The sequence below is a fragment of the Osmia bicornis genome, chromosome 5 (genome assembly GCF_907164935.1).
Source record: "Osmia bicornis bicornis chromosome 5, iOsmBic2.1, whole genome shotgun sequence".
Lineage (NCBI taxonomy): Eukaryota > Metazoa > Arthropoda > Insecta > Hymenoptera > Megachilidae > Osmia > Osmia bicornis.
In genome coordinates this window covers 2,801,744-2,828,599 of record NC_060220.1, presented here as the reverse complement: position 1 = coordinate 2,828,599, position 26,856 = coordinate 2,801,744, and the positions used below count along the sequence as shown (strand labels likewise).

General features: G+C 36.3%; 1 protein-coding gene across 3 annotated transcripts in view; it reads left to right on the top strand.

The window, feature by feature from the left end:
* Positions 1 to 26,856, top strand: part of LOC114876900 (neuronal PAS domain-containing protein 2-like) — a 61,040-nt gene that overhangs the window by 28,921 nt on the left and 5,263 nt on the right. For 2 of the 3 annotated variants that reach the window (XM_029188814.2, XM_029188813.2), the window contains 11 exons: positions 19,307 to 19,473; positions 20,008 to 20,081; positions 20,155 to 20,253; positions 23,668 to 24,016; positions 24,272 to 24,532; positions 24,681 to 24,831; positions 24,917 to 25,028; positions 25,138 to 26,188; positions 26,405 to 26,455; positions 26,532 to 26,572; positions 26,635 to 26,775. In XM_029188814.2, the coding sequence (XP_029044647.1) occupies positions 19,307 to 19,473; positions 20,008 to 20,081; positions 20,155 to 20,253; positions 23,668 to 24,016; positions 24,272 to 24,532; positions 24,681 to 24,831; positions 24,917 to 25,028; positions 25,138 to 26,188; positions 26,405 to 26,455; positions 26,532 to 26,572; positions 26,635 to 26,775 (2,497 nt within the window). Of the gene's footprint in view, positions 1 to 19,078; positions 19,155 to 19,306; positions 19,474 to 20,007; positions 20,082 to 20,154; positions 20,254 to 23,667; positions 24,017 to 24,271; positions 24,533 to 24,680; positions 24,832 to 24,916; positions 25,029 to 25,137; positions 26,189 to 26,404; positions 26,456 to 26,531; positions 26,573 to 26,634; positions 26,776 to 26,856 lie in introns of those variants that run through there. The other variant, XM_029188815.2, reaches the window with a different exon arrangement.

Here is a 26,856-nt window from a genome sequence, read left to right as displayed (position 1 = left end):
CAGATAATAATCGTTATCTCTTTCGATTAACCATATTGTTATCCTATCACTCGACTTACGCTGTTATACAGAAGCTAGTTTCATCGAGCTCGAGTTGTAATTATTTAAAAATAGTTATGCAAAAACCAATCAAGCGATTATATTCGTATGTGTGTCTATTGCCGATCGTTCGATCGGGATAAAAACGTTCACTTTCCACTACCGTCTCTTTCATCCCAGGAAACAGAGTCCATGGCCTTGTTATCCAACATACGACTCTTTAGTTTCTAAGAAAGAAATAGGTGGAATAAAAACCGAAACGTACAATGAAAAAATCCTCATTTAATGGGTTATTCGAGACTCGGGCTTAAATTTCTTTTATACGAACTTGAGGCTTATTCCTTGAAAAAAGAAAAATCATATTAATATAATTTAACACCTGAGACGTTTAATAATATAAAAATATGCTCGAAGATATATCTAAAAATAGTTGAGACTTAATCTTTAAAAAAAAAAAACGTATTAGTATTATATAACACCTAAGATAATTAGTATAAAAATCTGCTGAAAGATGTATCTAAAAATATTTCATTATTGATTGCTATAAAATGGTCATCATAATGTTAATAATTCGTGTTAATGATTCTATTAGTATACCATCTTTGGTTACTTTTTAAGCCATCACTGATGATATACATTTTTTTTTACAAGACACACGTGCTGCGTCATCGATAAATAATTCGTTGTGTTGCATTTTGTTTCAATTTTGAAATCTTATATTTCTCTCGGTAACAATTAAACGTGGTGAAAATTTGCTATCGTACGCGGAAGAAGATGCTGGGTCTGTTTAGTCGTCGAGGAATTCCTGGTAGAGAGAAGATCGACTAATCCCGAAGGACACGCGAAGTACGCTCGTGACTGCCTCTGTTCCTATAAGATCGCTTTTCATCCTTGACTAGGTATCGTTTGCCGTCTGCCAGACGGAATCTTGTGGATCTGCTTTGAGAGGATAGTATCGCAGTACTGATAACGCTTGTATCTTGTTATAACAGTTTCCGCATTACCTTGACAACGAAACGTTTAAACGTTGTGAATTAAAATTCCAAATTAGTACGATCGAAATTAACCCTCGGAGGTGGTTCACTGAGATAGGAGAAATTTTACAAGATAATAATGTTTCAACGGTAATATTGGACACTGCAATCCGCAAGTGTGAAAGGGTTAATTATTCGGGCTCAATCAGTTCATTTAGTCGAACCATGTTGCAGTGCATTGTAATTGCTGGGCACAGCCGGTCGATTGTCGGTGAAATTGTCCGTATCGACTTTAATTAATCAGCCTTATTCGTGTGGTAACACCTTATCAACTATGCGTAACGCAAACCACGAAAACATGATGTTGCTTGCCTCTATTCGATAGAGTATCATCGAGTTACATATTGAATTCGACGTTCGCTAATAAGCTGAAGGTAATTCTATTACAAGTGCATGGTAACTTTGTCACATGTGCGAGGTGAAATTTCAAATAGAAATTGGAGTTATTGAAAATGATGAGAAAATATTATTTTATTAGCTGAGTAGAAATAATTAATTGAACCAAAATGAAACAACATTAGACACTTGATATTTTTGGAAAAACAAGGAATTTGTAAATTTATTTTGAAATACAAAAATGGAAAGATAAATGTTTTAAATCGTATTCAGTAGAGAATAGAATAGAAATTTATGGATTTTATAATTTGCAACACCCTGTATATTTTGAACGTAATATTCTGTGTAGAACGAGATTGAAAGTCGATATCAAATTACTCGAGCACGAAGCTTCAGGGAAAAATCAAGTACAATTTTGCGAAATTGCATTGAAACCGAGCAGGGAATTGTGAACCAGATACGCCCTTGTTCTCTAAGGTAGAAAATTGCATCCATTAGCAAATTACTTTTAGTAACTTTAGCCATCATCCAGTCAGCTGATAGGCAAAAGGGCTCGCGATACAAAAAGAAGTATCGTTATCTATGTTGGTCAAGGTAAAAGTAACTTCGTCAGGGTTTTATCGGAATAAAACTTACCTTTATTCTTAGACTTGGTTTCTTGAGATCAGATTCATTTATCTGGAGAATATAATTATTTTCTAATGTAATTTCTGTGAAATTTAAAATTTTTCTCATTTTTTCTATTCATAGAGGTAGATTGCTAGTGACCTTTGATAAACATGAATTAGGTCCACTTACAAGGTGTAATTTAACAACTTATGCAGTTTGTTCTGCTTCGGTGAAATTTTCCATGTAATTAGGCTCGAAAGTGCAGGGATGCAGCAGGATCGAGGAAGGGAATTCATTAGCATTAATGACCCATGTTTGTCCTCGTTAATAGGCATCCTAGAGAAACGATAATGAATTAATAGAGATAATTAGAGGTGAAGCGATTTTTCTTTGACTCTCAATAAATCTATGTCCCAATCTTTTCACAGCAAAAAAGTATCCAACAAATTTCAATTTATTTTTTATCAAAGCGTTGTTAATTACCATTTGAAAATTAGTGATTATGAAAAACGGTATCTTTAATCAGGAAAAATAAACAAGTATAGTAATGACGTAGAGGAAAAGTTCATTAACGAATCGTGGTAAATGTTTTTATCCCTTTTCTTTTTTAATTTTCAACCATATGAAATATCCATCGTTACGTAAAATATCTAAAGAAATGTTTTCTCGTGTGCAAGGTCGATACGAATCGAGAAGCAGCGATCCTTGAATATTCATAGTCTCAACAGAGAATCGAGTTCGCTCTTTTTTTAGACGGACCATACAGATTGTCCCGCCGTATACGTTTTCTTTCTGCATCGAATATAAAAATTGCGTTCACGTCGATGATTTAACTTTGATTGTCGTGTATATACTTATGCAACTGACTAAACAATGTCCTGAACGACAACATCGTTAATAGTTTTCTCGGTCCCTCGTTCAACAGCTGTCCACACTTTGTAGCACTTGTGACCTTCTAGCTGTCGCACATGTGTGTAGATTTAATGTCCTAAGTTTGTTCTTCTTTTATAAAATTTAGAACGTTTGATGATAGTCGTGAGAAGATCGTTTCATTTTAAATTTTAGCTAAATAATTCGGAGGGTTGGGATTTTTCATGGCATTCCAGCGCTTTGTTTTTATCATTTAGGTGCTGTCTTCCCCAGGAAAAACAGCAATAATCTGAGAAGTAGGAATTTTCCAAGTTTGAATTTTAACAATGTTAATATTAAAAATGATTTAAGAAAAAAAGAATATAATCTTTAATTATTATATATTGCAAAATTTTGCATAGAGCTTAGATGCAATTGGTGTTGTGCCACAGACCTATTTAATATAAGTTCCACTCCCCTGCATTGCCATTCTCCCCGTGAATAGGGGAAGGGTGGGGACCATGGCCCATTTTCCCTGAAAAAACCAATTGGGAGGGATGGGGACTAGGAGCCATTTTCCACGGGGAAACCTAATCTGATCGCGAGAGTGCAAACGTAATCGACGCGGATTTTCAATTTTGCATGTCTTGGTTTCGTTCTTGTTTACGAGGAAAAAAATACTAACGCCTCGTCGATATTTTAGCGTCGAAATGTTTTTTGGTAACGCCGACGCTTGAATTAGACGCGCAAATATTTAGCTACAGGTTTGCGGAGCACTTTTTAACGAGCTTTTATCGAACGGTTAGCACCGTCTTTTTCTTCTTCTTGAGTCATGTTTCTGCATGCAAAGTGGAATTGAAAAAGGTATAAAAACCGATATCAAGGTCAGAACCGTATCGAATCTGCGATTAATCTCTTTTATTGTATTATTCTATTAATCTGTAATTAAAATCTTTTCTTTATGAACGTACGGTGATAGAAGGTCAATAGAGATCGGATAATGATCGTATTTATTGACGCTGCTTTTTGTACTCGAAAAGACAATGTTTTTCTTTTGTAATTAAGTGTAATGTAATTTTAATTAAGATGAAAAATTTGGAAAAATGGTTATTAATTAAGAAATTGGGATGTAGTAATAATTATTTTTTAAGGGAATCATCTATACCTAAATAAATAGGGAACTTAGATATTAATTATTAGTACTGGTTATTAGTATTTAGATATTAATTAGTACATAATAATTAAGAAAATTATTGAATTATGAAGTGATTTTTTGAAGAACGTCAAATTTTCAAATCTCTTTTGAATCATTTATTAAAAGAAACTGAAGTTCACAAGTTTAAAACTTTAAGAACGCACAGCACTTAGAAATCTTTCAATTCTTCGATGGTCAGCCTTTCAAATATAGCATGAATTTCCAATATTTAAAATTCCATAGAACTGAGAGCAACTAAACACTTTAAATCTTGCATTCCATTGTGCTCTGTTTGGTTTAAAGATTGTGGACAGAAGAAAAGCTAAGTAAAAAATTAAGTAAAAATCATTTCAATTCATCTCTTTGATTTTGTTAAAGAAGAACAAAAAATGCAACCGAGGTTTTTCGTCCACAGTTATCAAAAAGATTTGCTCACAAAGAATTTCAAGATGTATTTTAAAACATGGTATATTTTACATTTTTGAATTTGCAATAACCCGATCGTGTGTTGGTGTTCTTGAATGTTTTGTTCGTGACAGTTCTCAGAAATGTTAGCCGATTCTCAATACATATTCTGTTTATCGGAGAAACTTTTTCAGCCCGAAGTCACGTTGATTTCTATAACACTGCTGCTACTGATCACCAACCATTCTTTTTCTGTCGATTCAATGATCGAATTACCTTGAATATATAGTATAAAACAACGCGATATTCAGCCTCCTGAATAATTATTTAACATTTTGAAATCGTTTGACGCTAGTTTTTTTCGTTGTCATTTAGAAATATACTCAATAATGAGAACACTAGATTTTAATTTTTTACAAAAATATTTTATTTTCAAAAGCCTGCAATACAGCTTACATACAAAATTTAAAAAATCAAAATATGGAATATTAGTATTCTATTTAATCTAAGTATGTAATTTATTTCCTTTCGAGCATGCTGTCTGGAAAGAAATTCTTCGATTCGTTTCTCCTCGCAACATCACTGAGTCATTGTATCGCGTGTACGTGGCTCGATTAAAAATTATCGAGACACATACACGCGGAAATTCGGCGAGAAAGGGCGGAAAAGAATGGTCGGAAGTCCGTATCCGTTTGTAGCTGACCAGACTACACGTCAAAATGATATTCGCCTCACGTGCCTTTTCCTTCGGCATTCGTATACAGAGTCATCTCTGCAGACTCTGAAATTTCTTTCCTCCCTATTTGACGTGCATTCGAATGCGCAAGGCTTATATTTATTAAACCTTTCACTGGAAATTATACATTATCTCAAAGAAGCAGACGGCGAGCAAAGAGATTTGAGTTAATTAGGAATCGTTTATAGCCCGAAGTCTTATATCGACGTGGATTCGCGTCGCGTGTCCTGTCAGCGTAAATTTGAGAGACAGCCAAGTAAATTCTACATTTTAATGACGTCACGTGAACCTTCAAAAGTACCTTTCAACTTCGTTTATCTTCAGAAGATTATGGCTCCTTCATTTACTGTGATCTTAATTAATCTCATATTCGTTTGATAAATTAAAGTGATTTTGATTCAAATTTTTGAGAAAAAGAAAAATTATTAATTAATTTCTTTATTTGGTAATTTTGATTCAAATTTTTTAATGAAAAGATAAAATTATTTGCCGAGAGTCTTCAAATATTTATTCCTCTTCCTCTTGCATCTTCAATTTAATTCTAATTATAAATTTTGTTTAATATCATTTGACGATAAGCAGCGATTATGCATGTTTTGAAATTATACCGTGCACCGAATGATGGACAGACGAGAATATGTTTGGTGTATGGATTAAAAGCAACGAATCAGACGGTAAAGCGATCAGTACGTGGGAGAAAATCATTATATCCATTTGACATCATTACCGAGTTCGTTCGAACTATTCAGAGGGATATATCTGCTCGTTACTCGTTACTCGAGACTAGCCGGTATAATACACGGCAATTTTCAACGTGTCACCGCTGCCAAAAATACAGCCGTCTCCAAAATTCGATCAAGATTTTTGCCACGACAATCGACGCAAATTTAGCGTACAATTCAGTGCGGTGCGGTGGCTCGTTAACAGTCTAAAAGAAAAACGACGTCGTATCAAAATTGACGTAATTAGAGGAGATCGATGTTCCTGGCGCTTTTAGAAGGATCTTGGAATAAAATTTCTTTATCTCTTTCGAGTATCAAGAAAAATATGTACACAGGTATGTGAAACCTGAGAGAAGAGTACCTCTTTCGTCATTGAAATTTGATTAACCGTCTCGAATAAAGTATGCATTCCTTTTATTAATTTGCATGAAGTAACGCGAAGGTTCTCGTACAAGAAGAAACGGAGTCTAGTATAGTTCCCTCTCAGCTCGTTGGATATTTTTAAAAAAGTAAGAAGCTGCCTTCGAACGACACGTGTAAGCTTCTCTCTTTCTATTTCAAAGTCGAAACTCTGAATTGTTTATTGCTGAAACGACAACGTATTACAATCCAAGCAATTTGCAACCGTGTTGCCACGGAAAATTAACGTTTAATTTTAATAGAGAAAAGCCGCGTCGATGTTTCAAACGGTGAGTGTGTTACCATGAAATTCGATTGAACCATCCAAAGGTCGAACAGTCTGATTACGTATCGGGGGTTTCTACTTGGGTTTCGCACCGCAAAAGTTTCTGAACGCTAACAAAGAAAGTTGAATAGAAATTTCTCCGTTCCTCCTAGATTTACATACGAGGCTACGACTTCCATTTGATCCAAACAGTAGGATAAGAACTTGGAAAAATTAAGTGAAATTTGGGAAAATAAAATAAAATTCTTTTATTCAATCTAATCAGGTATAAAAGAAACTATCTCAGTGATTTAATTATATCCAAAATGATATAAAAATTAAATCTAGAAGAAATTTAATTAAATTAGAAAAAAATCTAGCTCCAATAATTTAATTTTAATCGCACCTCCAGTGAATAGTTTCATTTTTATTTAAATTTAATTATCATCGAGGAGACGAGTTTTGATCATAAGAAGACTGGTGTATGAAACGATGGCTGATCTCCTCGGCGCGTAAAACCGCAAGGACACGCCTTCGCGTATCCTTTTATCGTTGTTACACACCGATTCTCGCCAGTCTTCTGCAGTCTTCTCTGTCTGCCGTGAACTGCGTCCGACCATGACCACCCTTCGTTAGGGTGCGTGAGGGTGGTAGAGGAAGGTGACCTTCGCAACGTTCCCGCCCTTCCCTCCCTCGCCTCGTCCCGAAATTCCCCTCTGGTGGATAGGGAGAGAACGGTCTGAACTCGTGAAAGCTACGTTCCAATGTTACCTCCACCATCCAGCCCTCTGTCTGGCTCGGTTTTACGGCTAAGGGCCACGAAGGGAGAGAATGTACATATCGGCTATCCCGATGTTGTACAGGTTCTATCAAAATGATCGTACTTGCTATTGAAAAATAATCATTTTCCAGTCGGAGGATTTATGCTTGAGATACGAATGACTGATAATCAGTGTGAGTGAGAGTTTCTACACCCGGTGCTCTTTGTGTTTGCTCGGGCCTAGGACAACATGCCGTCAGTTGTCCACTCAGCCGTCTGCTGTTCGAACCTCTGCACACACAGCGAATAATCAACTTTCAGCGGTGATTCTAATAATAATCACTTAGAAGGCTATTTCATAAAAATTCATTAGAAATTTTTAATTAGTGTAAATTGGTGTTAGAAATTAACACCAATTTAATTTGATTCGATAATTAAATAATAGTGATCACTTTCGTTTTAATTAATCTTCACTATCTCCTATATCAGACTACGGATGATTATTTCCGCTGCAATCAACGCGTCAATGATATGCTTGCAAACTGATAAAAGTGTTTTCGGTTTGTTTGCCTGCTACGCGAATCCACAAATCAAAATACGATATTTTTTGACATCACCGCCGAAAGCAACTTCATCCTAAATACGTTTCCACGCGTCAAATCGTTCGTAAACGTTCAACAAGGTTGCAGACCAGAATAATCTTCTGCGAATTTGGCAGTTCGCTTGATTCACGCGTCCTTAACCTTTCTGGAGGCAATTAGGCAGCCGTTCTGTATTTCTCTGAACAATTTGTTGTACAAACATATTAAAAAAATTTTAAAAAAAATCAAAACACCCCGTTAACTGCATAAGGGTTGATTCACAATCGCACAGAAATAACAAAATGAAATGTCTCCGCGAATAAATCGAAGAATCCAGAGGGAAATTCCTGAAAACAACTCCCGTTGCAACTGGTGTCCAATTTCCGTCGAAAATATGGCGCGTATGCATCGGGACCACGCCCGAGGTACGAGCGGAAAGAGAAAAACAAGGACGCGGGCGTGGGGCAGTGAAGAAGAGCAATCGAGAGCGGCTCGATTAAGAAATAATGAAACAAAATGACAGTCTCCTGGTCGCGATGGTACCAGAGAGCGGGGAAGGAACGATCGGCCGGCGGTGGTGCGGTGTGGAAGGTAAAGAGAGGACAAAGTCTGGTCGATTGGACGCGGTGCGTCGGTGGAAAGAGGGGGCGTTGATGATTTACGATTCCCCGTTGTTGAGGAGCAACAGGGACACCCACTCGGCCAAGTGAAATGGAACGAACCGTGAAAGAGGCGGAGGTGGAGTTGTGTGAAATGAAAACAGCGAACGGCGGCGAGGAGAACCGACACGTTAAAAGGGATTCGGTTTCGTCGACGACCAGGAGGGAAGCGCGCAGCCCGGTCGCCGACGGGCCGGGTAAAGGGGGATAGACTGAGAATTTCGGGGCTGTTGACCGGGCTTCGAATTCGAAAGGCTCACGCAGGCTCGCAGTGAGGCAGGACGCGGATTGCCACGGCCCGATGACGTCGACGAGGACGACGAAAACAGCTACAACGCAGCCGCCGACACCGCCCGAAATTTCACTTCGATGCTGGCTTTGCGTGCGCGAGGATCCCTCGCATCTACTGTTGCTTCGTGGATATTCCAGCGAATCGCTGGCCTCCATTCCGCTGAAATTGGTTATCATTATTTTTCTTTTTCCATTCTTTAGAAATATTAATCAGAGTTGTGACTCTTGCAATTTTACATTTAGCAGAAGACTGACAAATGATGCTGGAAAAATTAAAGAAAATTATTAATTTTTTAATTGTTACTTAGAAATTTGATTTGGGACCAAATTTTATATAATCATTTTGCCAAAAATTAATAAAAAAAGATCGAAATATGTATAAAGAGCTGACTGTCATTAAGATAAGTGCATAAAGTATGATAGTAATATTTAATTTAATCATTTTTTATACTTTATCAGAATATTTATTATAAAAGTATCGAATAGTTTGATTAATAATTCATTATTTAAAGTGGATCCTCCATAATGATCCTCCAAATTATTCATAAGGAACAAAGAAATGCAGCTGCATTTTTAAATACAAATTTTCATGGCAATAATTTTGTGTAAGGAAAAAAAAATGAAATCGCAAAACGCAAAGAAATTTCAGCTGTGCACTTATCACAAGGAGGTCTTATCTCGAGAGGAGCTTTATCAAAAGCGTTATCAGACGGTTTGTTTTCACTTTTGCATCGACCAGGAATAATTGCAAAGCGATGTAAGCAAACACATTGGAATCGTTCAAATTCGCGTTTAAACATCCTTTTATTATCTCGTATCGTGCAACATTAAATTCATTTTGCAACAAAGTCACTTTCAAAATATTTGATCCCGCTGTGAATACAAGTTTAAACAAAACAGTGCATGTACCTAAATAAAAGGCATTAATATATCGTTATCTCGTTGCATTGCCAAGTCTTATCGTACAACCTTGAATATCTCGAAGGCGTTGAGCCGAAATAAATTTGTCACCGAAGGATTAAAATTTTGAAGATGTGTTTGATAAGTCTAGACGGACTAACAAAGAACATCATAGGTCTAATTAAAATTTTGCACTATCTTAGAAGATTTCTTGACTAAGTCTGATTAGTTTGCAACGTTTTCATACTTGGCGTTAAAGTTAAAACCTTCCCCTGTAATCTACGTCAGGGATTTAAACAAAGACCCTGAAGCCTACTTCACTGTCTCTAATAGGGTCTATCAGACTGCATCTGGGTTCTGATCAAAGGCATGGTAGTCCTCCACCATGCAATAGACTCAACCACTCCTCAAAACCACTCCTTATTCACTGATTCTAATAGTCTATCAATGCACATCACAGATTCAACAGAACCCAACTTGAGAAATAAGAAATTGAAAATCTGTCCTTCTGATGAGTCAGGTTCTTCCAATATTAATAAACCTAACTTAATCGTTAATGAACCCTGATGGCTACATCCACCAAGTCCATATATTTTCGATACATTTCCAACGTCACGATGATAGGTCCTTGAAAAATGATTCTATGGTATGTGTGCAGCGTGTTCGTTTAACTTGGTTTCATCGTTCGACCTTGAACGTGTACGTGGCGCAAAGGTAGAATGGCAGGAGGGTACCCTCGTCATACACCGTCTGGGTAGACCGGGAGGTATCGATCCAGAAACGTAGTTGCCCCGGCCCTTTCCCATTCGCAAAAGCTGCGTCGGCAACCCCTTCCCCGTCAGGGACGAATCGAAAGTCTGGAGGCCTTGACGCGAGCCGAGGGTGTTCCAGGGGAGGACGAGGACGAAGATGAAGAGCTAGGGTCATGGATTTCTACGTCCTCCCTCGTGGAACGGCGACGAAACTGGAGGGAAAAGTGAAACGAGGATCAACCGTACCATATAACGTGGCTGGTAATAAAAAGTTGATGGAATGGACCGGGATAACTTGGGCTCTCTAAAACTCTTTATCAACGATTCGATGTATAAACGTGTTGGCTTTGTTACATACCTTAATGATGCGCGCTGTCGAACGAGATAATTGAGATTTTCTTCTTTGTTTTTTATTGCTTGTTAATTACTTTATTATTTTCTTTCTTTTAATTGACAGTTGTATTGTCTAGGCTCTGGAGAATATGTAGGTGGATTTGATTGGTTGGAAATTTAATAGGGGTTGCATTCGTTCCATGGATTTGCACTTTTTTCAAAATGCATATAGTATAATTGAAGATAGGTGTAATTAAAGTAATTATACATTAGCTGTTCCTAAGTTTCATTGGGGTAAAACAACATTTTGTGGAGTACTGTTTTCTGTCAAATTTCAAATAATAGCGTCCTATTTTTCTACGCGTACCTCTATCTATAGATATTTTAAATGAATGCTAATAGAATCAAGTGTTGTGTCTGGTCTCCCCGAAGGTTGAGTTGTATCATCGCTAGAGTTAAAAGGCCGTGGCGCGAAACGTCACGCAAACTGTGCCAATTAGAGGGAAGTGGAATATAGATATCTCCCGTAAGAATCAACGTAACACTTCATATTTCATAGCAACTTATACAGGATGTCGTTCATGTAACTGATGATGCAATAAAAAAACATGGGAGAAGAATAGATAATAAAACATTTCCTTTATATGGCTTCATTTGTTTTTTTTTAAATTCAATTTAAATATTTGCAATTTTTACCTTTTTTTTATTCGAGAGATATTATAATGGCATGGAGTAATTAATTTCGGAAATATTAAAAACTACATTAAATTAGTAAACATTTGTAGGAATTTGATAAGGAAAATAGAATTATGAATATAATAACAGATACTATCTTCAATAATATTTAGATGCAGAAATTAACAATATTTACAAATGTGAATAAAAATGACCTATAAATAAACTTTATTTTTAGTTGTGTCACCAGTTACATGATACTCTGGAAGTGGTTGTTGAAAACGCAAGGGAATAACAAAATTATTATGATCACGTGAAGTTACGTCGTACACACGCGAGAGCTTTTTAAACTGGTCTCCTCGATTGCTTTCCTCGGGTTTTTATTTCGGGTTTTATCGATGATACATCGGAATTCATATGCACGCAACCGTCTCATCAAATTATTAGTCACGAGATAGCGTTCGACGATTCGGTTAAAAGCATTCGATTCGAAGGAGATTTCCTCTTCTTCTTCTTCTTCTGTCGACTGCATTGTTTTCGAGCTCGTCACTCCAAACATCATCGCTATAAACGGCGCAGTATCGTGTGCAGACGATGACGCGACCACGGTGTTTTTTAGATAACGATGGAATATTTTCGACCTTGAACTTTTGGATCTCTTTGGCCCCTCCCCCTCTCCCCCGAAATTTTGCATACACGGTTTCGTTTTTTCGTCGCGAAATGACGATTCTCGATGAGATCGCATTGTCTATTGTATCTTGTCCCGAAGTAAACTTTGACCTATTCAAATTTCGTATCACGTCATGTATTGATTACCAATTATACTTACAAACTGATTTTTACAATTTCTATGCACTTTATTAAAAAAATAAAAGGCGAACTCGGTTAACTCAAGAGCTCTTACGACTTACTCGCGATAAGTTTTTATCAATCTTAACGTCGCTTTTTTACTCATGATGAACGTTTCGCCAATTTATCAGCTATTTTTCATTGCTCCTTATCGACCCGCGCTCCGACAATTTACAAGTAATTTTTCAGCAGCGCGCACGCGTTATCAGAGGTGATATTTGATCGATCATTAACGAGCCTACGCTTCATTAATTCAACATAAACTCTGTTTACGACAGCTAGTGATTTTCTGTATTGTTAAGCAGTCAGTCGGTTAATGTTGAAAATATTAATGGAAGGTTTGTGTGGTTATTTTTAGAAAGCTTAAGCTTTTAATTGACGTGCCGTAAATGGCATTTTCGAATACTTTTGTGTCATGAAATCTTCTGGGACTCTGTGTCCCCGTAAGTCACTGTTTGAAATAACTGGTAGCCAGCCATTTTACATTAAGAATATTAATGAAACCTTTACATAGCTATTTTTATCAAACCTTAAGCTTTAAATTAATGTGCCATAAGTGCCATTTTGAAATAATTTTATGTCATGAAATTTTCTGAAATTCTATATGTCTCAAAAATTAAATCAATCACTTTTTAAAATAACTGGCAGCTAGTCATTTTTCATTAGTAAAATTAACGAAACCTATACATAGCCGCTTTTATCAAAGCTTAAGCTTTAAATTGATGTGCCATAAGTGGCATTTTGAAATAATTTTATGTCATGAAATCATGTCAGACTCTGAACGTTCCAAGATTCAAACTTTTAATATGCAACAAGCTAGTACCTACTATCCGTGCCATCGAGGCATACTTTTGGACGGTAGTGTATATCAGATGGTCCGGTGAATAAAACAAAGCTGACCACGGTTGGTCAGGATGAAAAGGGTTCGGTGGTATTAAAGCCGGTTGCCGCCTCTATTCACGTGCATCGATTCATTCGTCACGGTGTCCCGACCTATCCAACCTGTAACTTCCCAGGACTTTGGCTCTGCTTCCTACACCCAGGCGTCGTTGCGTTGGTGTGTTCATACGTGTACGGTAACCGCATCCCGTCTCGTGTGCTCATCCGACGATTACGCGACGGGATCGCGTATACGTGTGTGAGAATTCATCCAGGCCGCAACACATAGACGAGAAAGAACGAAACCCGTATCCTGTCTGCCACGAAGAAGCCGGCTCGAATCATTTCGCAGACTGGTCCATGGGATACGTATCCTAAGCACGCACGATAACCGCCTTCGTGGAAATGATAAAAACTTGCGAATCGAAGGATTCGAGGGATTTCAATCATTTGCATTTTCGTGTAAATGACCAAAGGATACTGGATTATTTTGGAAATTGCATGTTCAGTTTCGATGATTCGAAATGTTTCTCGGTCTTGAGTATTTCATTGATTAGGGAGATTTAGATACCTCTAAAAACTGTTTTAATTAACACAGACGTAATACTTAATTGCTTGATAATGTGAAGATATTTAGGTGTTATCATAGCCCCAAATTTTTATCAGAGAAAACGTGCTCTTTGTTTTAACGTGTCTTGACGATTTGACGTCATATTCATAATTGGTAATTCAATTTATCAGAGCTAAATTTTAACTTAATTATTCAAAAAAAGCGCCCGGTGCAAGCAATCAGATTTCCATAGCTGAAAAATAGCAGATGTTTAACGATGACGTGTTTCAACTTTTTCAACGCGATCTATGTAAAAAAAAAGGATTTATCGAATATGAAACAGTAATAGGTTCCCCTAGCGAGATAGATCTTTTCATGGCTACTTTTTCCGGTTTTGAGTGCCTTTATTCCTCGCCGTCTGGCGGCCAGATACGAGGAAAAAAAATTACAGATGATGTAAGCCAAACGAGAGATGCTCGTTTTCCCTTCTGAGAATTGTAATTAATTACTGATAAAATGACGCGACACTAGAAGAGTTAAATTCGGCTGCTCGTTTAATTAAATATTCTCTTTGAGGACATGCTTTTTGGGTATTTTGAACCAAACCAATTTTGAATTTTGACCCTTGAACAGCGGACCATGGAGAGAGCCACAATTTTTTTAATTTTCGCATTGTTCCTTTACAAATGATACTTTCGATATATGAACTTTAAGTTATTATTTTTGTGTATATATTTTGTAAATTTGGCTCATAATTAACCCAAGATTCGCTCTTCAGGGGTTAAGGATTCGTTAAAATACTTCACAATTTCAATTTCTTTATCAATCATTTCTCAACTGAATTTTTGCTGCGACCTGACCATCGCAATTCAACTTGAAACGAAACAAGTCTCCGCAAGGCTCTACTACTACTACTTTTTAGTCTTGCTGATGATAAAGGCTTGTAAGTTCGTTGTACCGTACACGATAAGGATACTCTTTCAAGCGAACCTGATCTCTTCATTTCATCTGCATAATCCCTACATTCGTTTATCGTGTCAACGTTATAATTTATTAAAATTAAATTTAATGAAAAATAATTTTTTATCCGTTTATTAAATGTACGATCGAAAAAAAAAAAATTGAGGTTTTGGCATACGAGAGGAGACAATCAGCTTGTGTTATGGAATCGGATTATCACCGATCTGTTATCTTGTTTTGTCAAGCCTCTCGAGGTCACTTCCCCATGGACTCGAGCTGCGACCGTATGAAAACATTAAAGCAGAGTTTTAGTCGTCGTTATCACGATGATAACGTGTCCCAAGGCCGCCACCGGGATAATTGGCCAAAGTCATTTTAGCATTGTGTAACGTCGAAACGGATAACCCTCGAGCACTGATTCTCTGAAGCTTTCTTCTCCCATCTACATTGTTTCATCGAGCAGAAAATATTAACATATACATCTTTTAAAAAAGTATACTTTAACTCTAATTTCTCTAATTAGAAGTATTAATCAGCACGGAGAAAATGGTGCACGAGCTCCCATCACGTTTTTAGGATTAAAATAAATGACATATTATTTATTAAATTTTGAAAAATTTTTTTTTTAATTTAAGTGTCTTTTCAAACATTTAATTTTTAATTAAATGAATAAGCAAATTCCTTCTAATACGAATGATGGACTCTTATAAACAATGAAGGGTTTCTCAGTGAAATAATTAAAAAAATTATTAGTTTTTCATGCTAATCTCTGCAACCAATTGAGTGAAGTTTAATTTGAAAAAACTTACCATTTCCTATTTGTAATAAAAATTGTGCATGCGTTATAACTGATAATGACGTAAATGAACGATTAACTAAGGCGTTTATTAATTTTATATGAAAATGTTCATTTAATTTGCCTGGGAAACAAATTAACATTTGCTATTTCAATTAAAACTGTGCACCCGTATACTTGCAACGGAAAATCACTCAAATTAATGATGAATAAATGATATACAGTATAGGAATGTAATTTTTTGTTTAGCATGATAAAGCGGTCATAAGAAGATTGAAATTTTGGCACTATCATCAAATGCTAGTCAGACACTTGAACAGATACCAGACACCAGGCCAAAGAGTCAATTGTTTATTGTCTGTATCTGAAAAAAAATGTCTATTTCCAGTTACGAGTAATCTTGATACGCGATAATATTGCGATAATTTCTTTCGTAGACGATATTACGCTACTTAAAATGTTTGAATGATTGTTGGAAGGTATATTTCACTTCCCTTTGAATTTTTATTTTTATTTACAATAATTTTAAACATTTTACGTCACAGACCATTGTATATTATAGCAGGGACTTTGATAAGTGTTTCAGAATTTTTTTGAATTTTTTGAAAACCTAAAACGTTGAAATAATTGGGCTTAAGAATAGAGGATGTAATTTGCTCAGGGAGGATTAATTAATATAAATATCACTTTAAAAAATAACAAATTTTACGTCATTTTCAAAATTGAAATTTACATTTACTTTCAAGAATTAGAGGTTTTACACTTCGATTGATGGTACACCATAAATATGTTAATATTATCATAATATTCCACGGGATACACAGGATGTCACATTATAATCTTTTCACGCAATTATCTTCTAATAAACTATTCGCTGTTGAAGAATATTTTAAATAGAACTCACTTTGTCTTAACAGAGATATTTTATTATGGATACAAGTCTTGTCTAGATGTCCGAAATTTCAAAGTAATCTTTGTTTTTTTTAAATGATTATTATATTTACGTGCAACTAGACATGTAACCATCTCGAGACGAATACGTTGACCTATGATATTCACTAAATATCCTAAAATATTCTATTTTACATCCACAAGAATATCATTCACAAAATAATAACTGTGAATTTTTATAATCTATACTGCAAAATTAGTACACCGCCCATTAGCAGTTTCCAAAAATTAGCAATTAAAAAATTTAATTAGCATCATCAAAGCAATACTAAAATCTAATTTTTTTTTTTTTAATATTTCGAATTACCAAAGGTATATATTTTTTTGGTTTTAATTATGAGACCACCAACGATCCTCGTAGCAATTAACATCTTTCGGTCGTATTAAGTTTGATAGTTCTTGATTATATCTCGCAGCAAGATGATTTTTCGATTTGTTTAAACGCAGAAGGTTCTACATTTGAAATCACCACTGCACTACGTCAGTGACTCTATTTATAACTTATGCGTAGATTATAGCAGTAGAATAGACCACGATTACTCAATCGTATACATAACATTGTATACTGAACGAGGATATCAAACAGCATAGATTTATAGTTTGTTTCATCGAATGTGAACGCGTTTAAATTATTTCTCTACAAGTGTACAACAGGTCGTTGGATCCTTTCAAATACTTCTTTCATTTATCAATGAAATCACTTTTGACATTTTATTTTTCCATTTGAAGCGATCGAATATTTATTAAATTTTGAGAAATTTCTTTTAATTTAAGTATCGTTCCAAACATATAATTTTTAATTAGATAAATAAGAAAATTCCTTGTAATACGAATGATGGACTCTTATAAAAAATGAAGGGTTTCTCAGTGAAATAATTAAAAAAATAATTACTATTTCCTATTTGTAATAATTTCGCATAGATAGCTAGTTCTTAATCCTCGGAGGGCGGACCATGGAGAGAGCCTCAATTTTAATTCAATTTTGTATTTTCATTTTCTAAATTACACTGTAGTCAATTTATTTAGTTCTACTACTTTATTGTTGTACTGTCTATGCTTAATTCTATATCACTAAGGATTAACCGAAACAATGTCTCTGGTATGCGTGTTTGATTGCTCGTGATATCGGTCGTCTACCTTCAGCTTTGTGTACTCTTGTCTTTTGCCTATCACTGAACTTCGCTTGAGGCTACAGAGAAAATTAAATAGCCGAAATCTATACCATAGAAAGCATTTCCAGTCATTTTCTTTATCGATTAAATGAGATTCGATTTTACATTGTTACACGTAAAATCCCGGTGAATTATTTTACATAACTTTACGTTCTGATCTGAATCCATTAAATATACTCGAGAAAAAGCAGTGTTCCAAGGTTACCGGTTATACACAGATGTGACGTCGGTATAGTAGACTATTAAAAAAAAAAAAAGAAACAAGCAGTCAGACTAACGAGAGCAAACAGTCTTAGTTAGTCTGACATGTGACAAACATTTCCCTTCAAACTGTCTCCAAGTAGTAGCGGTAAAATATTTCACGTGTTGACGCTTTCATAGTGGGATACATGTGACATTAATTTAGCTTCTTTTCAATAGACTCTTTTCACTGGTTACTGTTATATTATTCATCTGAAATGTGGTCACCTCAAATTTTGTATAATCGAATAATTAGTGAAAGAAAAGAGGAAACAAATTGTGAATAGCGTCAGTATTATATTAATAATACAAGGTACACTCGTGATCAAATGAAACTTTCCTAAGAAAAATAGTGATATAAGGAAAGCAGGAATTTTCAAAATCTTGGGGAAGGGTGAGACTAAAAAATTAAATAAAAATTTAAATATATTGCTATTCTTAATTTGCTTATCTGTTGAAATGATTTTAACATTCGCATTGAAATATTAACAACTTTTCCAATATTATTTTTAATTACCAAGTTTTTAAAAAATGAAACAAATGAAAATTCTACTGTTTGCATTTTTGTGTTTCGAACGAGAACGAATAAATTGGTTATTTCGAAACTGAAAATGAACAGATTGTTTCAATCAGAACGGTGCATCAATTAAAATGAATAAAATTCAATCAAATCGAATGAAATTCCGCGTGGTCTCGCGTTGAAATAAATATAAAACATTTTTATTAACAAATTTATACAGCATAAAAAGCATATGAAATGTTTACTGATTATATTTTTCTAATTACATAAGTGCCGTTTGGAAACGTTTTAATTACCGGTGCTTCAGGTTTTATGTTTCGAATGCAAAAATTATTCACAACAGTATTCCATTGGCTAACAGTGATTACGTATGATTCATGGTCACCGTTTGATTACATGCAACTTTTCTTGGTCGGCCACCAAATCGGCGCAGTTCCAACATGCAAATATTCCTCGCTAGAAACGCAGAAGACGATGATTCTCTTCTTCCTGGTCGCTCGAATTTCACAGCGTGTTAGGTTCGACAAAATCCACATACGTATGGAAAATAAGAGCCATCCTCTTTCTCCCTCTCTCTCTCTCTTTCTGTCTTGACGAATTGCATTTTCGCATAAGCTGAAATTATTTTCGTGGTTACACGGCGCTGTTAGTTTACTCGCGCGTCGGACGCGTGAACGGATTTATATTCCATCGAAAGGTATTGCATTCGCGTGTAGAATCTTTACGATTCTACTTCGTTTACTTCGTGTTTTATAACCGAATGATTCATCGATCGTTTATCGCGCGAGACGCTTGTAAATCACGATAATTCGATGTAATTAACTCGCAGTCGTTTGATTTCTGTTACAGTAATCCAAGGGCGTCGCGGAACATGGCAGAAAAACAACGCCGCGACAATCTCAACACAAACATCTCGGCAATGGCTACACTTATACCCACGGTCGCCGAAAGTCCGAGGAAGATGGACAAGATATCCATCCTGAGGCTGGCAGCCGCCTTCCTCAGGATGCGATACGGTAAATTCAATTAATTATGTTTCTGCAATTATTAAAAATTCGGTTGGATTGCAGTTTCCCGGGTAATTGATCTCGACTATTTTATCGGATAAATCAAGCTCGGAGAAGACGATAGGAAGTGTCCCGAGGTTGATATCACGTGGCATTACAAAATTATGGTCATTTTAAAAAATCACAATTTTTCAAAAATTTTCCGATAATTTCGAATCCAAAAAATAACCTAACCCAACCCAACTTATCAGCTAGAATAGCTAGCCTTTGAATTAGCTTAGTTCTCCTCAGCTAGAAAAGCTAGTCTTTAACTTAGCTTAGCTTAGCTTAAAATGGCCATAACTTTGTAACGCCACGTGATATCGACCTCGGGACACTTCCTATCGTTTTCTCCGACCTTGATTTATCCGATAAAATAGTCGAGATCAATTACCCGGGAAACTGCAATCTAACCAAACATTCATTTAACACGCTATCGAACCCTAAAAAAGTTATCCAATTATGGTAGGTTTATTTTCTAATTAATTTCTACATCTGTTTCAGCACTCGGGCGAGGCACACTTGACTTTCTACCTCGGGAACTCGGCGAGTTGGATCTGGAACAATATATCGTCGACGTGAGTATTTGCGAATTGATCGGTTCTATTATCGTTACGCGTAATAAATACGTTTGTATCGTTCTTTCGTCAGAACTTGATCGGAACTGGGGGGTTTTTTCTCGTGCTCACCACTACCGGGAAAATAGTCTACGTCAGCCGGCAAGTCCAGGAACATCTTGGTCACGCTCAGGTAAATATGGGATTCTACTTTCAATTGCATCCGACCATAAACTGTTAGGATATTAAAGTTACAAATATTTGATTTACCATTTGATTGATTATTATTTCATTCAATTATTCGTTAACGAACGTAACACAGATTTCAGAAGAAGGTAAGTTGTGAAATAATTTTTGAAATTTCATAATCAATTTTTTCATAATTAGCTTTTCTTTTATTAAAATTCCGTACATGATTAGGATAATTGAAGAAGATCGATGAATGTTCTTTAAACGTGAAATTTATAAATATAATCCTTTTCTTCTTCCCTCCCTTTGTGTAACATGTAACACGAAAACTCACTCGTTTTAAACCTTTCAAATAGCTTATTCAATATGCTTTCTAAAGGTTTCGTTCTACTTTTGTCCCATCTGTCTTCACCTTCATCATTCGTTATCTGCCTTCAAAAATGCACTTATTGCCACTCTTACACGCATATAAATTCCTTACATTCTTGCTGTAGCTTGAATACAGGGAACATTACATCTAACAATACCACTATTGCAATATTTCATTAAAAATATAATTGTAATTACATTTATTTTCTCTCATTTGCAATGATACAAAAAGTTAGTGTATTTCAAAAGGATAAAAAATACTGCAATTTCAATTGCAGCAATGCACAGCTCGTGCCAAGGGTTTGGAATTATCGATTAAATGAATGCAACGTAAACACGCCTCCATGGCAACTGTTGTGCACCCAGATATTTCTTTCCGGTGCGTCGAGCATATCCGTTCGCGATTCCCTTTCGAAAACTATTACATTAATTTATTTTGCAGCATATGAAATGCAATAGCCAGGAGTTCCCTGAAAATCCTATTATATCTTTATCAGAAAATACTAATGAGTAAATTTCGAAATTCGATTGCAATGTAAATTTCCTTCGGTTAAAAATAAATTAGGAGAACGATAAATGGTCCTGAGTTAGGTTCGTCCATTTTCTGTAGACCGAAAGTAAATGGAGAAAGGGAGAGACGCGAAGAGAGGAGATGATCTAATCCTAGAATAGAATATTCTAATTATTATAATAATTCTAATACGAATTTTTTGTTATCTCTATATTCCCATCGAATTTATTTATTATTGATTTTGATCACGTGATCGGTCAATGTTTTCATTTACTCGATTATTGTCTTGTTATCGATAACACGCGGTACGTGATAGAATCTGAATTTTCAATAAAAATATTTGCCGCACGTGTTCCTTCATCCTGATTCGATCGGACATAATCCGCATGATCCGGGGCAGCCGCGCAACAGGCGTGTTTTAAAACAAAGAGAAAATAGAAACGAGCGAAGGGTCTAGCCATATAAGCATAGTTTAAGTATAAGTAAGCGCCAGCAACAATTTCGGTTGATATTACCTTTTGCCTAAAGAACAACTGTGAATAATTTCAACCCCCTACCCTCATTGATAAGGGAGATACCTAAATTTTATTATTTCTTTTTTCTTGAAAATTGTTTAAGATATTTTTACTGTTAACACAGTTTTTGAGAAAAAAAAATAATAAAGTTTAGGATTGTTACCCTCGTATCTTCCTTATCAATGGCGGTAGGGAGTTGAAATTATTCACAGTTGTTCTTTAGGCAAAAGGCATTATGTGGTGTGAATATCAACCGAAATTGTTGCTGGAACCGATTCACTTTCAGAGATTATTAAGAGCATCGCTCAGCGTTGCAAAAAGAAATGGAAAAAAAAGAAAAGCGTACGTTGAAAATTATGCGCCACGTGCTACATTCTTCCGAGGAACGATAGGGAAAAAAAGAATCATTCACGATTTCAATCAACACGTGTGCGCGACTGTTTTTCAAAAATTGTTCGGGAAATTGTTCTATGCTTTCGCTGTGTCTTTTTTTCTTTTTTTCCCCCGCGAGTAATAACTCGACGATACGTTTTACCGCGTTCGATAAACGACTTTTGTGCGAGGAAAACAATTCTCAATTGCGATTATTTTCATTATTCCGTTGCTTTGTTACGAAGAAAATGATTTTCAATTAAATAACTATTTACCACTTTGACTAGGAATATTTGTATCACGTCATTTATTCGTTCTTCGATCGTCTAACAGCTTCGATCCTTTGATCGTTAAATTATGCAGTGATAAGCTTGGCCAATTAAATAGATCTCGCTTATATTATATTTTAAAAGAAAGGAAAAAAAAATTGAAAAAGAGTAGACAGGAAGCGACGAAGAGTAGGCTGTCAGTCTGGCACGGTGAAAAGCGAAAAAAAAAAATAAAAGATGGCTTTTCTATCGATCCACGTGGTCCCGTAGAAATCTTAGCGTTCCAGATTCGAGCATAACGATAATTCGACACTCGAGCGTAACGAACCTGCTGCTCGCTGGTCGGCCGAGTTCCGACTTCGGGGTGTAAGGACACGAGAATGGCTGGCGATAAAGGAGCAAGAAAGGGCAAAGGAACGAGATGGAGCGGGGGCGTAGTAGAGGGTTATTTGTGCGGGATCCTCCAGTTTTTTTAAGGAGATACTCACAATCAGCCGGTATTGTTCTCAAGGAGAAACTCCCCGCGGTGAAAACGTGCCCCGTCGCCGACGCGGTGCACCACCGTTGGTCGCGATTTAATCGCCATGTAGGATTCAGGATGCAGAAGAACGAGGAACGTGGAGGTTCTCGATCCTCTCTCCTCGAGAATCTTGCGAATTTTAATGACGATTTTAACCCCTTTTCTGGTCGTCGCGAAAATTAATAAGAAACGGTCAAAGATTTTCAATTTTATTTTATTACATAAATTTTGCTACAAGTGGTACACGCATCGTCTGAAAATTTTAGGATCCTCTTCTTTTTCTATTATTTTTATTTTTATCTATAAAGATTTCATGATTTTCAAGTGTTTTATCGCATGTATGCATGTAAGTGCACACGATGCACTCTTGATCAGTATTTACAATTTAATGAATGTTTACAGAAAAGATACTTTTAAACGAAATGCAAATAAATGATTGAATTACTTATGAAAATATTACATTTCAAAGTTCAACGGGAATGCAATTTGCTTAGTTTATGTAAATATACTCTAGAATGTATAATGTAATCGACATCGTTGTAAATAATAATTAAAACAGAAATTGAGATTGATAATACGAATAATTTTTCACAAATTTTCTCGTAATCTTTGGGTATCTTTTTTATTCTAATTCATTCTAATTATCTTGATAAACACTTTGATAATTACACTTTTCTTTACCTTTGCTTGTACCCCATCAGATATCAATTACAATTGATAGAATTTTCGACACAATTCCAAATCATTCTACAAATCCTCCTGAAATAAATAAACGCAGCTACTATTTCCAAAATCCTTCAATCTCCCAACTTGTTTAAAAGAGAGGAATCATCAACGCAATTGTAACGAAACGACATTGCAGGCGGATCTGCTCGGCCACTCCCTGTACACGTTCGTCCATCCAAAGGATCACGACGAACTGAACAAGAACCTCACCCCGGACGAGATGCAAGGAGTGGTGAGTTCGTCCACGTCGCAGATCACGGACGGCCTGAACGATAATTCCAATTCCTCGGAGGACTCGTCGTCCTCGAAGAACGAGAGGAGACCGTTCCGCGAGCAGAGGCGAAGTTTCGAGCTGAGAATATTGCATCGTACTGCGTCGAGACGGGAACACACGCAGTACGAATGCCTCGAAGTTTCCGGGATGCTTAGGCTCGCGGATGCTTGCAAAAATCCTGAATCAAATGCCAATCGAATGAGACATCGAGGTAAGAAATGTTACTCGAAAGGACAAGGGTAGAATTCAAAGAAAGATCTAACGAGATCTACGATCCATTTTGAAAATTTATTGTGGTCAAAAATAAAAAATTAATATTTCCCCTGAGATCACAGATAAATAATTGTATATTCAAATTTCTAGAAAATTAAAAATATATCAAAATTTCTATCGTTGTCTTCCACTGTCAACGAGGTTGATCGAAAGGGTTAATCGCCACATCCCCCGTCATACGTTAATATTGCAGAAGTCAGTTCGACGAGCAACGACATCGTTTTCGTGGGTGTAGCAAGGGTAATGATGAAACGTCCGATCACTGAAATATCCATAATGGATGCGAACAAGGACGAGTACGTGACGAGACACTTGGTGGACGGCAGGATTATTTATTGCGACCACAGGGTATCGGTGGTCGCCGGTTACTTGTCCGAGGAGGTGTCAGGTTTGAGCGCCTTCAGTTTCATGCACAAGGACGATTTCAGGTGGACGATGATCGTTCTACGTCAGAGTGAGTTCGAACGTTCTGATTTGCTCTTCTGATAATAATCAATTGTAATAATACTCTTACACTTACATATACATGACACTAGAAAAGAAAAAAAAAAACCACCGGACCCAAGATTTACCCCTCTAACCAATTGAATGATCATTCACAGTGTACGATCGCGTAGAGACCTGTGGATCATCTTGTTATAGGCTACTATCGAAAACGGGAGAATTTATTTATTTACGTACGCACGGCTACTTAGAGTTCGATAAGGACACGCAAACTGTTGAATCTTTTGTGTGCATAAACACATTAGTATCGTAAGTTTTGCAATATTATGATTTATCGTATTTCAATCGAAGGTAAACTTATTTGACCGCGATCGGATATATGATTTCGTTACAGGGAAGAGGAGGGTATTAGACTGGTTAAACAAATGAAGAAGAGATTCTCAGCCACCGTGTCCGATACAACGCGAACGATGATCCAGTCCAAGGACGACGCATCGTTCGATCTGGTAATCTATCAGAAAAAAAAAAAAAAAAAAAAATGAAATTAATACAGGATTACTTAAACGGAACAAATCAGAAGGGGTAGGTATAATTATTTATTTTATTATTTTATAGGGGACCGACTCGCAGCAATCGAACTCGAAGAGCAGCGTGGAAGATCCGTCACAGCTGGAAGATGCCATCACACATTTGGTTAGCGATTTATCGTCGTCCGTGTCCGAAGATCATATGTCGGATAGCCCGGTACCTAACGAACAGTACGCGAAGGCCGCTATGGTATCGCAACATCTACCACCGGCTGCTACACAAGCTAGTAAATTAGGCATCAAGAAGATCGATCACTATTTAGTGGTGCAAGGTAAAGGCAATCGAACTCCGAAGCAAACGTCTAAAACGAACAATGATAAGTACGAGAAACAAAGGAACCCGAGGTCTATCGGAAAAACGATAACGATCCACGATGTGACGCATATTCAAGATACGAAGGATCCGAAGATTTCAGCACCGTTGAACGAGGTGATTGTTGCTAATAATATCAGTGTAGAACGGAGCATAAATGTTCCAAGGGATCCTGGAACGTCTCATCTGAACGTTCGTAGGAATTTAAATATTCTGAGTCCTGCTGCGGTAGTCAATGAACTTAAGAGCATCGTCTCCAGCTCGTTGCATGAAGGTCCTTGCGACATCAAGGTAGAACACGCGATTGATGTGTTCAAGCGTCAACAAGAACCCATAATAGAGTATCATGAGAGCGGTATAGAAGATAATAGCGTCGCTTCAGATGCTAAAACGAGTCATCAGTACTCGCTGAAGAGGATATACAGCGACGAAGATATTAGGACGAGTTGCAATAAAAAGAGGCACAGTAATGTCACTTATGTGTCAGATAAAAAAGATGAACCACAAAATGTTTCCTATGTCGATTGCAGACCTTTTGTTACCGAAGAATACTTGGATATACCAACCGACTTCAACCAGTACAGCAATATTGGCTCTCAGTCGTTGAAGCTTGCAGAGTCACCGAATTCAACCTTGAACGAAGGCATCGTGGATTATCAGCAAGTGGATTCCAGCGTGCCACTGTTACCACCGAATACGGATGACGAGTTCATTCATGATCTGAAGGATGACCCTTTGCTGAGTCCAAGCCTGGACGCCAATCCAGGTACCTACTAAGATCCACTGTTTGTTCCAATGAAGAATCAACCATTTTGTATTAAGAATACTAAAGAAACCTTTGTACAGTCATTTTTATTGAACTTTAAGCTTTAAATTGATGCGTCACAAGTGCTGTTTTGTGAAACTTTTCTGTCATCAAATCGTATCAGACAGAGATATCTCAATACACTTGTGTTTTAATTAATATTTTCTGCCTTTGCAGATATTATAATGAAAATATTCGATGACTTCAGGCATGTACCTATTTTTGAAAGTAAGTATTACAGTATGCACCGGTTAGAAACAGTCGTGCATAAATGATATTTACAATTGTTTATCAATGTTTTCAGACTCCTTCAACGAGACGAAAGTACAACTAGCAGATAACAATGTAAGTGTAAATTAATGAAAATGTGGTTGAAAGAAACATTAAATCATTACTGTTTGTAACAGGCAATCAATAATGAGATAAAAAGGAAACACTTACAGCTAATGAATAGCATATCGTTACAAGAATCGCAACTGAACGTTCTGGCACGAGATTTAAAGAACCCAGCTTTACAGGCAAAACGAGGAAGTCTAACGCCGTTACAGGTATTCATATATACAATAATTCGTTTATAATTATTCAGTATCTTTTATTTAAATAATTACACGCTTTGTTATTCTGAATCT